General features: G+C 51.4%; 1 protein-coding gene across 1 annotated transcript; it reads right to left on the reverse strand.

Annotated features, from left to right (window-relative positions):
* Positions 1-3,489: 3,489 nt before the first annotated feature.
* ELOVL3 (ELOVL fatty acid elongase 3) lies at positions 3,490-8,737 on the reverse strand. Its single transcript, XM_082765397.1, has 4 exons — positions 8,597-8,737; positions 5,750-5,881; positions 4,582-4,733; positions 3,490-3,922 (listed from the first exon to the last, which is right to left on the reverse strand). Exons 1-4 carry the CDS (start codon positions 8,698-8,700, stop codon positions 3,501-3,503), a joined length of 810 nt encoding a protein of 269 aa, XP_082621523.1. The 5' UTR covers positions 8,701-8,737; the 3' UTR covers positions 3,490-3,500.
* Between the last annotated feature and the right edge of the window lie 7,001 nt (positions 8,738-15,738).

Consider the following 15,738-nt stretch of genomic DNA (forward strand, 5'->3'; position numbering starts at 1 on the left):
CTGGAGAAAAAATCAAAGGGAGGCCCAGCTTCCCCTTCCCTTGGGTGATGTTTGCAGAGAGAAAGCCCAACTGGAGCAGAGAGCAACACAAGCTCCTTCTTCCTTTCAGGCTGCTCTGGTAGCTGTGTGTTGCCTTCAGCAGCAACGTGTTGAGAGGAACCTGTGGTGACCCAGCTCTTGTCCCACAGAGAGGACGGCGGTGGGGTGGGATGGGGTGGGATGGGGAGCCCCGGACAGGTGGAGCAGGGAGCAGAGGGGACACGCTGATCGGATGGGGCCAGCGGCTGCTGGGCATTGCAGAATTCAGCCCATACCAGACAGCCCAAATGCATGCAGCAAGAAACCAACCCCAGCACATGGCTCTCCTGATCTCCTTTTGGAGAAGAGCCTTTGGGGGAAAGCCCAAACCCAATTTAGTTACTGATTTTTCAGCTTGAGATTTACCATGCAGTCATTCTGATTAGCTTTAGGCCAGACCAGTCTGATTTCTGAGCAGGACAGACTCAGTCAGTACTTGTACCAGGCCACTGCTGCGTGCAAGTGCATGGCCAGTGGCTCTGCAGGCGGGCTACTGGGAGCAGGCTTCTCCTCCCCAGTCCTGTACTGGGAAGAGTGTGGGGTCTGTCTCTGCAGTCAGAGGTACTGCACCGTGAAGCATCCAGACCGGGTGGCAACCACACGCCAGCTCTGAGCTGAGAGCTCTTTGTACAATGGCACCAAATGACTGACACAACCTGGGGAAAAAAAAACTTAAAATCTGCAGACACCAGAGATGGCCAAAAATAAATATTGGAGTGAGAAAATTGGCAGCAGAGAGCTCTGGGAGAGGCCCTGTGCTTTCCAAATGCCACCTGCCCTCCCGATGCAGCTGAGCCAGCACAGCCTCCTGCACTCAGCTCTTTCCCCAGGGTCCCAGGATGTAGATGTGATGCTCACTGGTCCAGCACAAACACATCAAGTGCCCTGCAGACCTTCTCCAGGACTTCTCTCTGCCCCCAGAACCCCAGGACCTCCCTAGCTGTGTCTCTCTGATGCTGCAGCCCAGTTAGGTGGGGTTTAGCAGGCTTCTGCTTATTCCAAAGGCCAGCTAGGCAAGAAGCTTTGTCACTGGATACTTCCCAATCTGCAGATATAGCAAGCACACATTCTCTTCCATCATCCAGATCATTAATGAAAATGTTGAATAAAACCAGACCCGGAACAGATGTCCCTGAACTTCACTCAGTGTAACTCTTCCTTTTCATCAGTGAACCCTGGATAACTCTCTGGGTATAATCATCCAATGGGTTTTGTCCCTACCCAACATCCCATCCACATCATGCTTTAAAGGTTGCTTAAGAGCCTAGAGCATGACACGGGTCAGAAGCCTTAAGAATCCACCGAAATGGCAGCCAGGGCTCTTCTTCACCATGCCCTTACCTGTCACAGGAGCAAATCAGATTGCTTTGACCAGGTTCTGTCCTTGGCAAGTCCCCATGGCTCCTCATCTCCACTGCTTACAAGCAGTGAGATTATCTGTTCCAGCGGTTTTTGGTGGGTGAGGGGATTTAGCTGTCAGCAGGTCCTGGCTTTTGGCCCCAGTCCCTTCTGAAAGGGTACAAAGCTTGCATTTTCCAGCCTTTTTATGCCTCGCTGTCCCTCAGCAATTCTCATAGATAACAGCAAATGTTTCTGGGCTTGCTTAGCGGGAAGTTCATCACACCCAGACGGTCTGAAAAATTCCTGTTTATGTAAACATCCCTTTCTTGGGCTTTCCCTATTCAAGGCCAGGCTTGTAGCCCCCACCACTGGCATGGCTCGTGCTGCCCACTTCCTCATAGCTATCTTTTTCCAAGGGCTAATGTAAAGCATGCAGAACAGTTGGGTCTTCTCAGTGGCTGCCAGCAGCGTTTTCTCTCCCTGCCGAAAAGCCATGCAACACTGTCCTTGGTTATTCTCTTACTGTTAGTGCAGTGGGGAATTGTTTTTTGACACCTTGCTTGGTGCATGCCAGCTTTTACCATGGTCTGGTATCACAGCTCCAAACTGCAGGCTGCGTGTGAACGTCCAAGCTCCTGCTGGAGATGTTTAATAGCTCAGGTAGCGAGAGATGGAGCTAATTCCTGTCGACAATTCCTGTCGATAATTGCCTTGGGGCACCTGGCTGCATCCAGGCATGGGAAAACGCTTGGGGTGGGTAAGTTCCCTCACCACCTCTAGCCAGCAACACCCCAGCCAAAGTCCAAATTTCTGCACGGGCACCTAAGTAACATTAAAACTGGAGAGGATTCCTTGCAGCCCAAAGCGTTTGCTGGCTACGTGGGGTCAGCAGTAGCGTGGTGCTGCCAGGAGCCGGCTCGGGCGAGCTGTCCCTGCCAGAGGGGCCCTCCAGCAGCAAAGCCCCGTGCTGGGCTGTCCCCACCCAGGGACAGCAGCACGGTCCCATCCCGCAGCCCCCTGGCAGCCCCCTGTAAAAGCAGGTGAGGTGGTGTCACCTAGCGGCTGCTGCCACCCAGGGACAGGCTCCAAGGTTCTGTGGATATAGCACGGGGTCCTCAAACAGCCACGTGGTTGGGTCTGCTGGTAACACAAACACCTCATTTTTGCTTTTATCATGATCATTCCCAGTTTCACGGTGATGAGCAAAAAGACCAAGGCAGCAGGTCCAGCTGCCCGTGACGGCAGAAGAGGGAGCGCGAAGGGACAGCCTGCTGGTACCTTGCTGTGGCCAAACCAGCAGGATGCAGATGGGGAAAGCAATGCTTCTCCCACAGCCCAGGCATGAAAAAGGTATCAGATAATCAACCCATACGCAACAGCATTTATTAGTCATTTTTACACGTGACAGCAGCAGTTCCCGATGCACCCTGAGTTTTTGGGCCCTGCTGCCTCCCAGCCCCGGGGCTGTCCCTTGGGGTGACCACGGGCAGTGCCTCGCTCCACAGGCCAGCCAGGGCTGGCTCTGCTCAGCTCCCCGGCAGCAGCCAGACAGGTCACACCACTCGGTGACCCTCGGGGTGGCAGCCGCTAGCATTTATGTGCTTCTGGGTGCAGCCGGACAGGAGGTGGTGTTTCGACCTGTGTTGGTGCATTCAGCATTTACAGCAGATCACATAAGGCATTAAACCAGGCATTGCCAGGGCTCAGCTCAGAGGTTGGTGTTGCTTTTCAGTGACAATTACTGTGCTCTGTGAGCAGCTGGGGTGAAGAGAGGCCACTCAGGCTCTGCTGCCTGCCCAGGGCACAGTTTGCTATGGGCAAGAGGGTCTCCAGCCCCCAACTACACCCCTGTCCTGGCACTGCCAGCCTACAACAACCCACATCCCCCTCTGGGGAGTCACTGCTGCAAGGACAGGCCAGAGGTCACTGCTCAATTTAATCTGAAGGCTTTCATCCACAGTGGCCCTCATCACCCCAGCCCCATCAGGTGCCTGAGCTCCAGCCAGGAATTAAAAGTTCCTCCTTCCCTCTCCCTCCCTCCCTCCCTCCCTCCACCCCAGCCAATTCCTCCCTCCCCAGTTTTATTCCCCCTTTGATTTCTGGGTGCCTGTCAGGTAAGCCTTGAAGAAGAAGTTGCAGAAGAGCACCAAGTAACTGAAGTATATCAGGAATGAAATGGAAATGTTTGACCAGGTGACAGGGCAGACCTTATCCTCCATCCAAAAGACAAGTAAGACATTCAGTATTACGGCTATCAGCATCTGCAGGATCTGTGAAACGGTGATGGTCATGGCGATGTAGCGGGGCACCCGAAAGCCTGCAGCTCGCACGGAGTAGTAGGAGTACATGAACGTGTGCACGCTGAAGTTCATGACGGTGAACCAGCCGCCGCCAGGCACCATCTCCTTGTAGGCGTACCAGGCGTAGATGAGCGTGGCGATGTGGTGGTACCAGTGGAGGAAGATGAGCTTCTGCTTCCGGAGAACGATGAACACGGTGTCGCCTTGGGACGGGGGAGAGGTGCATCGTTAGTCAGGTAAATCACAGCAGTTGTGCACGTTTTCAGGTGAAGCAGAACGAGTGAGCTGCAATGCTAAAGACATCCCCTGGTTTGAGCCCACCAAAACCTAGCTTCACATTGGATGTGTCTGCACCAATAAAGCCCATGTAGGCACCCATGGTTTGTAGGGAAGAAACTTTCCACTGACACATTCAACCCTTCTGTGCAGTGCTGCAAGCGCTTTTCCTTCTAACAGACTTGGCACCTGCCAACCAAAACATTGCCACAAACTTTCCAGCAATTCCTGCTCCAGCAAAGCAAGCTCCCTCAGGGCCGATGTGAGGAATCCCCACAGGCTGCCCAGGTGCTCCCAGCACTGCCCTGCCTGCCGCTGCCCCCTGGCCGCAGGCTTCCCACTGCAGAATCGCCTGTTGGCCTGGGGGACTGAAACCAGGGCAATAACCCCAGGCTGCATCCCTGCAGAAAGAAGACATGAGGATGTATAGGGTCGAGCAACAGGAAGCAAGAAAACGAGCAGTGTGCAAGGTTAGACAGCCCCCTTCCCTGAGTAGCATTTGGACAGACACCTGTGAAAAAAAATAACTACCTATGAAAGTGAAGGAGTTCTGAGCACATTGCACAGGGGGAGGTTTCAGACTCACCCAGTTCCAGGACTTTGCTCAGTGCAAATAAGTAGGCCCAAAGCTTAGAGACGTGGTGGACGTAGAAGGACTGATCACACACCGACTGCTTGAATCCCATGGAAGATGTGATGGAGGCCATGTGCTTCCAGGTCCGATGGGAGCCTATGGCACTGCAAGAAAACCAGAGATCTGAAGGCTGTGCCCAACTCACCACAGGATCCTCATGCAGCTCTGCACCCAGGAACATTTGGCTAACTCCATCCAGCTCAGGGCAGCCTCAGGGATGTCTGAACAAACTGTTGCATCCCACAGCAGCAGCAGGAGGGCTGAGCAGCAAAGAGCACTCCCTCTCATACAGCCTCTGCTTCCACTGCTTGAGAAGGCATGCAAGGGTGAGAACTGCCGCGTTTGGTCTAACAGGGGGGCAGCTGTGCTGGTATCCTGTCTCTTAACAGAGGCCAACGGTGCATGCTCAGGGAGAACACAAACAGGGCAAAGTCATCCTTTCTGTCCCCATTTCCTCTCACATTTTCCACCAGCCTGCGGTTCATGGTCCCCAGGCGTGAGATGAGGCCTTCACATTTCACAAGAAAAAGAACAAAAATCTGTCAAGAGATACTTATTTAGTTCTCTTTTGAATCCAGGTATGCTTTTACCATTTACAGCCTCCATTAGTGGGCAGTTCCTATAATTTAGCAGATTACAAGGAAAAAAAAACAAAAACCACCTTTTCTTTGCTATCAGCCTGCACATTTCATTTGCGTAAGCTCATCTCGAAACAGGCCACGAGCAGTCATTCCCTGACCCCTCTGTCCACACAAGTTGTGATTTTACAGACCACTGCCACGAGGGCAACCAGTGACCCTTAGACTTGACCCCAGCCAACTAGCACACATGGGCAGAGAGCCTGCTCTGGAGTTCGTGTGCAGCAAGGTATTCGTCTTGGTTTGTTCTCTCCCCCAAGCCTGAAGAGGTGTGGAGATGAGGGCAATGTTGGAGACAAGGAGTCCACCTGCTTAATTACGGAGCATGGGCTGCAGCGTTCTCACCATCACTGTAGCGAGCCAGCACCAAAAAACTATTTTAGATGGATGTTCCTCTCTTGCATGGGGGAATTTAATTTTATTTATTTATTTTTTTTTAAGAAATCAGAGCTAGAACTTGGCAGGTAGTGCCAGGCTTTTACCTGAACAAGGCCAGCCCAAGGGACCAGAGGGTCAGTGGTGCGCGCAGCTTGTAGCCCCTCCGCTCCTTCATGAAGTGCTGGGTTCCAAAGATCAGCATCACATAAGCCGCAGAGAAGAAGAAGGACTTCCGCCTGCAAGGAAAGCAGAGGGAGCAGTCAGGGAAAGAAAGAGCCAGACTGGTGTCTCGTTTGCAGCAGGACTTTGACAGCCCCGGCAGAGCTCTCCCCAAGAAATAAAACATCTCCTGCCAGGGAGCAAGTTAAACCCTGGGGATGGCAGAGGAGAAAGGGAGCTGCCACAGCCAGGAGGCCCCCGCAGGACCCAGCAGGACAAGGATGTGGCAAGCTGCGGGCAGGACCCCAAGCAGACAGGTGGATGTGTTTTGTTCCTTTACACACCTTGGGTCATGCCCGGGGCCCATCATGGGGCACATGCTGAGCTGCAGGCTGTTCCCCCCAGCTGCAGCAATGCTGCATCATGCCGTGGGGGCAAATGACACTGGGAAGAGAAGGAAGCAGAGGGACAGACCCACAGCTGCAGCCTGGCCCTGACAGCCTGACTATCGCACACAGGGTGAGCAGCAGAGTCCCGGAGGAGCAGGTACACGGATGAGACCTTGGCTGGTGCAGGTTTGGCAGCCCAGAGCCCAGCGACAAGAGTTCACGGCAGTGTGTCCGACAGAGAGGCACAAGTTCAATGAGCGGATGACCCTGAGCACTGCAACAAGCTCTGCCCACACTGCCACTGAGAAAAGCAAAAGGGCAAGGAAGGTTTCCACATACTTCAGGGAAGTGGTCAAGCCTCCTTCAAAACTTATGCTTACCAAGGAAGTGAGGCGTGGCTGCAGGAGCTAATCTTCCTGCTGGTACACTAGGGAAAGGAGGAGAGCACCAGCTGATTTGGGCTCAGACATTCCTGGAACACAAGCCACAGCTTGAGTAAGCTACAGAGCAACCTTAAGTCAGCTTGGGCAACCACATCTCATTAAAGGGGCTCCAGGGAGCTGCTCTGCATTTCCAGTCCTTTCCTCCTTGGAGAAGGGCGCCCACTCTGATGAATAGTTATCCTAAGAAATCACAACCCCATGGACTCAGGAGCCCAGCTCCAGCCAGCAAACCCATCATTGTGCCATTCTCTACATGACAGTGTGGGAAATCCAGCCAGCAGCCTGCTGTGAGGTCCCCAGCCCTCCTCACAGCAGCTCATGGCTGGTAAGTGCCTGGGTTTGGCCCCTGACAGCCTGTGTTCGCTACAGACCAGCCCATCTTCTCAAGCACCGTGTGGCTTTCTCAGGGGCACGTGCCATCATAACAGGTTGCAAAGAGGAAGGGATATTGGGTTCCCAGCACCATCCGGGTCTCCTGCCCAACCCACAGCTGCTCCAGGTACCCCACGTTTAAGAGCCACAGGAGCGCTGTGCAAACACCCAAGCGGGCTCTTGAAGTCCTCTAGCTGCCCTCACCCCATGACATACGCTGACCATAAGGGGCACTCGGGGCAGTGACGTGAAGGACACTAGGTCAGGTGAGAGCTGGTTTCTTAGCCCCGCTCTCCAGCAGAGTTAGGCAGCTCCTAAACAAGCAGCTAGTGCCAGACTGGGTCACTGCACTCCCACCTTTGTACCTTGCCCCTTCCCGGCTCGTGGGCTGCTCGCCAGTGGGGTGAAGCTGCACAGGGAGCGAGCCTGCTGCCCTCTGGAAGCCCAAGCTGGCCATCAGTGAGATCCCTTTGGGGCGAGCCTGCCCTCCTCCAGGCCTCCCTGCTGTGCCAGCAGCTGCAAGCCCCACGCAGAGGCACAAAGCTCTGCCTGAGCAGCCCTCTGACCCGTCCTCCATCCTCCCTCCTCCAGCCCACAGGCTGTTAAAGCTGCAGATCCCAGACTGTTCCACTGCAGCCCCACCTCTGAGCCACCACATCTCTCTGTCCCATTACAATCGCTGCTCCTGCATCCAAATTTTGCTTCTTGCCCCTGAAGCCCAGGGTATGATGATGCTTCAGCTGGGGCCAGGCTCTGTTCCTTTCAGATTTCATCCACAGAGGTTTTCAGCCTAACACAATCAGAAGCATCACATGTAAAGGGGAAAAAATGCAGAGAGAAAGGCTTCCTCCAGCTGGAGAGAAGGCTGAGAAAGGGAAAATTGCCCTTTCTCCCGGTGCTCAAGCACCTAACAGGCTGTGCACCCCAAAATACAGAATTGCACAGGTGCCTAGCACTGCTGGAAGCAGGACAGCGATCAATATAGCCATCAGTGATTAAATGCAAGTGCTGAGAACATCTTGCCTAAATGGAAAGCCCAAATACATTTACTTAGGGTAAGAGAGTCAACCCTGAGCTCTAGGAACAGAAAAACAGCAGCAAGTCAAGGGCATCACGTGGATGGGCTACGAAGCAAGCCCAGCAAACAAGCAAGGCATTGTGAGAAGCGAGGTGGCTTGCTGGGGGTTCCTCTGCAAGGAAAGGGACAGGCTGCGGAGGTGTATTTGTTAAAGGTGTTACGAGGGAAAGAAAACTGCAAATCCTTACGGTGAGCAACAAGAAAAGTAAACGAGATCTGCCCCTGGCACTTCAAAAGGTGGAATAAGCTTAAGGAGGAGACACAGCTAAACCTGGTGTGGTCCTTCATTACTCAGCTCGCTTCCGTACGGATGCGCATGAAGGGGTAGAGCAAGAAATCCCCAAAGAAACCAGCGAAGAAACAGCTCAAACAAGAGCCCCGCGGTGATGGCGAGGAGGCTGCTCGCTGCCGTCTCCTTTGCCGCGGGGGGAACAATGGCACATTGAGGGCAGGCAGGGAGCCGAGCGGCTCTCCCAGCAGGACGAGCCCCGCCGCCGGGCGCTCACCCACCAGTTATCCCGCATCCAGCCCAGCGCCTCCCGCTCGTCGAAGCTCCGCTCCAGCTCGTACTCCCGCAGCGGCGGCAGCGCCGACAGGTTGAAGCCCAGCGCCATGCCGCCCGTTCCGAGCCGTGCCGCGCTGTTCCGAGCCGTGCCAAGCCCCGCGTCCCCCCGGGCACCGGCACCGCCCCGGGGCGGCCCCGGCTCCGCCCGGCTGGGTGCCCTCGGGGACCGAGGCGGAGCTGGAGCCGGCCCCCTCGGGCACCCGGCGGTCCTCCATCTCCCACCATTTCCCTCAGGAAACCCCTACCCAGCCTCCAGAGCTGGGCCGGTTTGGCTGCCCCACAGTTGGCACCGCACCCAAAACCAAGGCACCGGTGCAGCCAGCGGGTACAGAATCACAGAATCACAGAATTTTCTAGGTTGGAAGAGACCTCAAGGTCATCGAGTCCAACCTCTGACCTAACGCTAACAGTCCCCACTAAACCATTTCCCTAAGCTCTACATCTAAACGTCTTTTAAAGACCTCCAGGGATGGTGACTCCACCACTTCTCTGGGCAGCCTGTTCCAGTGCCTCACAACCCTTTCAGTGAAGAAGTTCTTCCTAACATCTAACCTAAAACTCCCCTGGCTCAACTTAAGCCCATTCCCCCTCGTCCTGTCACCAGGCACGTGGGAGAACAGGCCAACCCCCACCTCACTACAGCCTCCCTTGAGGTACCTATAAAGAGCGATAAGGTCGCCCCTGAGCCTCCTCTTTCTCCAGGCTGAACAAGCCCAGCTCCCTCAGCCGCTCCTCGTAGGACTTGTTCTCCAGGCCCCTCACCAGCTTTGTTGCCCTTCTCTGCACCCGCTCAAGCACCTCCATGTCCTTCTTGTAGCGAGGGGCCCAAAACTGAACACAGTACTCGAGGTGCGGCCTCACCAGAGCTGAGTACAGGGGGACGATCACCTCCCTAGCCCTGCTGGTCACACTGTTCCTGATACAAGCCAGGATGCCGTTGGCCTTCTTGGCCACCTGAGCACACTGCTGGCTCATATTCAGCTGACTATCCACCATCACTCCCAGGTCCTTCTCTGCCTGGCAGCTTTCCAACCATTCCTCTCCCAGCCTGTAGCTCTGCTTGGGTTTATTGCGCCCCAGGTGCAGGACCCGGCACTTGGCCTTGTTGAACTTCATGCAGTTGACCTCAGCCCATCGGTGCAGCTTATCCAGATCCTCCTGCAGAGCTTTCCTACACTCAAGCAGATCGACACACGCACCTAACTTGGTGTCATCTGCGAACTTACTGAGGGTGCACTCGATGCCCTCGTACGTAACTCCCTGCCATGGTGCGGGCTCCTCTGGTGGCACTGGCACCCAAATCACACACAGACACGCAGCCTGCGGAGAACCTGTACCCAGTTATCTCTGTGCTGGACACTCGAAGCCCTAGTGGTTTCTTAGGCCATAGTCTGAAAACTGAAACATCTTCTGAAACCTTGCCAAGACCGATCATTTGCTCAGTATGTATAAAATTGGGCTGCATCTGCACAGTGAGAGGGCTTGCTGAGCCAGCTGTACCTGAGCTTGCAATTCGGGCATCATCTTTCCAGGAACATAGCCCTCATAGTCATGTCTCTCTTTACAAGAATTGTGTAATAATACTTTGCCGAGTTCTCCTGCACTCCAATCTTTAGCTGCCATGGTCAAAAGCTACTAATTTTTGTTTGTTTGTTGAAAAGGATGATGCTACAATTTACACAGGAAAAGCTTTTGCTTGCATGTGGCATGGAAGAACGTGGAGAAACAGCTGCCTATGCCCGAGCCACTCCACCTGTTAAGCTCCTGTTAGACTCCGCTCCACATTGGCCACTCCAAGAAACTGGCCGTGGGCAGGTACTGCCATCCTTCCCCTCAGACAGGGGCGACCTGAGCTGTCCCTAATGGGTGCGTGGGTGATGCAGTGGCACGCTTTGATAGCAGCTCACTTTTGAGCCAAAGAGGAAACACCCCCAGACCCATCCCTGTTGAATCTTTTATATAATGGTCTGGATGTGAAATCTTGGAGTGTTTATTAACTTACTACAGAGTAGTGCTATTCCAGTTAGCCAATGCAGATCTCCAGACAATCATCTCACCTGCTTTCTGCCAAGGACTTCCCTTATCATTAACATCACAGATAAAATTACTTGCATAAGAGTGGCAGGGTATTATTGATCATTAGCTGGACACAGTCTTGACCCAAGAGAGCTAACTGCCTTGTACTACTGTGAGCCATCCCAGGGCAGCTTCTCCATCACATTATGAAAGCAAAGAACAACCTTTGTGATCAAAAATTATCAAAATGCCTTTTTACCCCAAGAGAGAGAGCATGGCAGGCAAACCATGACTTTGTTACACCTATACAGTTGAAGTGGGCGGAACAGTGAGGATAAGGAAACAAATGGCTGCTCCTGGCAGACTCCCTAACTTTGAAAATGAACCTTTTTAAAAAATGCATTTAAAACACGTTGCAACAAAGAGTTTGTCAGAAGATGCTCGAGGAATTACCCTGAGTACTATGCTAGCATTCAGCTAATGCAAAGCTTATGCCCACATAATCCTTAGATGCTGATGTAAAATGAGGTCTTTCTTACATTTTTGGCATTTCAAAATGATATTCAGAACAAAATGTAGGCAGCAATGAACAGCTTTTTTATTATTATTATTATTATTTTTATTTTAAAAAAGGCAACAGCAGATCATACAACACAATAAACAGAGGAGCTCTCTTAACACCAAAGCTCTGAGCATACAAACACACATTACCAGGTACATCGAGGCCTCATAAACACCAGTCTGCCAGAGACGTCTTACAGCTGTTTGGGTGAGATGCAGGTGCTGGACATGACTTGTTTCCCAACCGAGGGAAGGGCTACCCAGTAAATATCAGAGTCCGAGGGCTTCATCCACTGGTGTAGGCAGCAGGAATCACTGACTCGGAGGATTCAGAGATGCCCAGCAGAGCTGGGTGACACACAGGCACCCTCTGGCACCAGAGCCCTGAGAGCACGGTCTCCAGCAAGGGCCTCTCACCTCCTTGGCCATTAGAGGGGAGCAGAAGCCCGTGAATGTGCAGGGAGGCATCGCCCAGTGCGTGGAGCTCTTCACTTCTCGGAAGCAAAGGCAGGCAGGAGACCGACTGTGCTCCTCCCTGAGCCCTTTTCCTCTGGGAGAAACAGGGGGTTCAGGCCCAAGGAGGACAGAGGATCCCCTGCTCCTTGCAGGCAGGCCATCCCTCTCTTCCTTCTGCTTCCCCAGTCTCAGGCCAATACAAACAGTTTTGTGAAACAAAAGTTTTTTTGTGAAACAGAAGTTTTTTTTTTGTGAAACAGAAGTTTTTTACTTCTGCCCAGTACCAGAGGAAATAGTCCTGCCTTGCAGCTCCCTGGATGGTGTTGGCTGGCAGTCACTAAAAGACACAGCTCAGCCACAAGGTCTCTTTGCCCCAGCAAGACACAGCCACAAGAAGAAGCCCCCATATCTGTATCAGAGCCTCCCTGCACAGCATTTCGTACAGACCTTCTGGAGGTTGTGTATGATAATCAAGAAAGATGGAGATCTGAAAGCTGGAGAACAGTTTTACAGAAAGCTAGCCGAAGTATTTCCTCTTTGATGCATTTGTACTCCAAAAGACTGTTTCTGTGGAACTCACTGCCATTCAAGACTGTTTCCCAAACAGGACAAAACCAAAGCAGATTCACTGAATGTAAGGAGGAGCCTTCTCAGAAGGCACCATCTGGAGTCCTTACTAGTACTGCAAGTTACTTTTGACCTAGTTGCTCTTACCACTGCAAAATACTCCAAAGAGATAATAATAAAAGGGATAGCAAATGTCCTAAGGGTTACACAAAAGTGATGGTGACATCAGGAGCTATTAATCTAAAGATGTCACAATCAGCGATTGCTCTCAGGATGAATGCTATCAGAGCAGCTTCTTTACTCTAAACCAAGAGCTACAAATCCCATGTGAAGCACTGATGACAAAAATCACCTCCATGGAGCTCTCTCAGTGGCAGTGTAGTAGTGTGCACCATTTACACAGCCTTCTGTTCTTTGAAGCCTGTATGTAAGCTTGGTGGTATTTGTAAGCAATGATTAAGGTGAGTGAACAGAGCGAGTGGCTGAGGTTTTGCATAGAGCTGCTATGTTTTCAAACTCCAGCCTGAAAACAGCAGCAGAATGCGTATTCAGAGTCTGGTGAACCTGACCAGTTTGTCAGTTTAATTTGCCACTGTCTGTTCTCACAGCTGGAAATTCACAGAGGCTGAAGGAGACCAGGTACACCTGACTACCTAACAAATGGGCCAGCTTCTTGAACCAAAAATCCTATTGAAGGACTTCTGATCAAGATTTAAGGTGTCCTTTAAACAGCCTGATCAGCTACTTCTTCATCAGAGAAATCTCAAAACCCAGGCTGAGTTAAGAACATCTGCAGGAATGCACATATGCACCTATTTGTATTTTCTGAACTACTCATCAGAGAGAGACTTTGTACACAACATTCAGATATCATTTTTTTTTTCCCAGCCAGAACATGCTCAGTGCTTTGAATGAGAGTAAAACAAACCACAGCACAGTAACAAGAGGCTCATTAACCAAATTGCCATCATGAGTGGTCATCTACGTTGGTTATGGTACATAAAAGCTTTTCAGCTTGCATTCTCAGACCCTAAACACAAAACCTCCTGTTTTGCAGAGCCAGAGTATCCCCTGGTACTCACACAGCCAGACCTTACTGATGGCTCAGTGTCAGCCCCTTTTCACTTCACTGTTCTTCTGCTCACGTAAGGGGTCTGGGCTCACAGCTAGCAGAAGTTACACTGACACCAGACACAGACAAAATGACTTCTCCAGCTGAAGTCCATCAAGACTACAGAGTCTCAGACAAAGCAAAGAGCACAAAATGAAGGTTCAGCAAGTTCTAGAAAGCAAAATGCTGGCAACAGAAATGGGACTAAAATGTTACCAATTTAAATCAGAGGAATTAAGGCTGAATGAGAAAGAAGTACTCCCCTAGCCCTGATCCTGACTCTGCTAATTGTTTTACTATCTGTAGTTACTCAGCTTTGTTAATGCATCTCCTGCCAACACACAGGTCTTCTGTACCATTCCTCACTCTGCCAATCCAGGGGGCAAAAGCAAGAAAGAAAAAAGCAAAGCAATTTATTTTTAGCAATAAAGATGGCCGGCCCATCTTCTGTTATCACTGAGGCACTCAGCTTCTCGTCACTTTGTTTTTAATGAAAATTGACTACTCAACACTTCTTTGCTATTAGTTTAGATTTTAAAAAGACTGGCCTTAATAGAAAACCCCACATGTGATTGGTGGGTTCAGTGCATAGTCATTAAGAAGTTTCACTGTCTAGAGTCCCAAATCCACCATTACTGAGAGACCACCTCACCCAAAGCTTAGCACAAAGGGCACTGAAGCTTAACTCCAGCTGAAGCCTCTATTGAACTCATGTAATTTGAATTACAATACTGTTTACTACTTACAGAACATATAATATATGTTTTATTTTGTTTTGCTTTAACAATATATGCAGGTTAACCTAGGGTGCTTCCAAGAACAGTTTAGCTATTGTTTTTCAATTCTTGATTCGCTTTCCTAACAAGACATTAAATATACAGGGCTGCCCATGCCCACGAACATTCTGGTTACCCTCTGTCCTCCAAGCTTCTTCATTCTCTCAGATTTGATAAATACAAAAAATCATCTTTCCTTTAAACTGTTGTTAACTGGTTCTATGTACCACGTTGAACACGCTTACCTCTTCACAATCAAGCAGGCTCATTCTAGTCTTCCAGAACTACGAATAAGAGAAGAAATCTCTTTTCTATAAAGCTTCATACTGAGATCAGCAAGTTTTACATCAGAACCCATTTCAGAAGAGCTTGCCTTACAGGAGCACCTATTAATTAAGACAGGGATTAGGTTAGCCAACGGCAGCACTATCATAACACCGATAAAAAGGCCTTATATTAAATTATAATTCAAAAGTTCTCCTTAGGAGGATTACCATACAGGCATAACTGCTACTGCTAGCACCAAGGCTACCTGCAAAAAGCCCAGAAAGAACCAGCCCCAGCTGCATCCCACATGGTCTTTAATAACAGCGGGTAGAAGGGCCTTGCTGGGGGTAAGCAGGCTCAGATGGAAGGTGAGGAGCATGAGAACAAGCTTTTGCTAATGGCCTAAGAGCAATAAAGTCTATAATTGCTTTCCGTTATTACTCTGAGACTAAATACCCAGATAGCTTAAGAGTTAAAACCACAGCCTTAGCAATGCTTGTGTCTGTGACTGAGCAGCCGTACATAAGAGGCTTTCCAGAAATTTAGTTTAGCTCAGCCAAACCCAGCAATTGGTTTGAAGAGGCTATTGAGAGGAAGACGAGTGGGAATGGATGAAGGGCTTAGAAAGGATGAGGTTGGAAAGAACAAGGAGAAGCATCCAAGGAAGGCATTGCCTGCAACCTCAAGAGGATAAAAAAGGGTATGGGGACCCCTGGGGAGAGGACCATGGGCAGAGCTAGCCCATGGTGGGCAATTGGCTGGGGCTGAGCCATGCCCAGGCTCCTGCACCAGCCAGAAAGATCTGCTGGCACAGAGGTGCAAGGAAGCTTCTTCACCCGATGCTCTTTGCTCACTGCCATTTAATGATGGAATGAGTCAAAATCCCGGAGCCTTCAAGGAGCCGTCCTTGCCGCGATCCTCCCACAACCAGGGTGACTTCACACTCACCTGCAGAGGGAGACAGCTCTCCTTGATTAGCCAAATTTTGTTGACCTACTTTGGAGCCGCCACCTTCCCAGGCTGGAAAAACCAGCCGTGGAGCTGACGTGGCCGGCTGCAGGCCGGGGACAGGCTGTCCCGCAGGGATGCTGACGGAGGGCACACGAGGACCCACCCCCACACGAACATGCAGGGGCTGAAGAGGCTTTCCCTCACACCAGCCTGGCGCTGATCCCTGGAAAACGTGCCTGCCTGCATCCCCAGGGTGTCTCCGGCACCAGGCCAGCACTGCTCGCAGGGCCCCATGTTCTCCACCAGCCCATAGGGCTGGGGCAACTTGAAAAGCCAGCTGGCTTGCTCCCCGTGCCTCCCTGTCTGCACAGCCACACTGGGC

Source organism: Aythya marila (genome assembly GCF_965140915.1).
Source record: "Aythya marila genome assembly, chromosome: 7".
NCBI lineage: Eukaryota > Metazoa > Chordata > Aves > Anseriformes > Anatidae > Aythya > Aythya marila.

Bases quoted from the DNA above. Each gene is read 5' to 3' on its own strand.
- ELOVL3 (XM_082765397.1), bottom strand. From the start codon at position 8,700: ATGGCGCTGGGCTTCAACCTGTCGGCGCTGCCGCCGCTGCGGGAGTAC. The intron at 4,734-5,749 runs GTAAAAGCCTGG...GTTTTCTTGCAG, and splicing joins CTTGGGCTGGCCTTGTTCAG to TGCCATAGGCTCCCATCGGA. The intron at 3,923-4,581 runs GTGAGTCTGAAA...CCCCGTCCCAAG, and splicing joins GAGCAAAGTCCTGGAACTGG to GCGACACCGTGTTCATCGTT.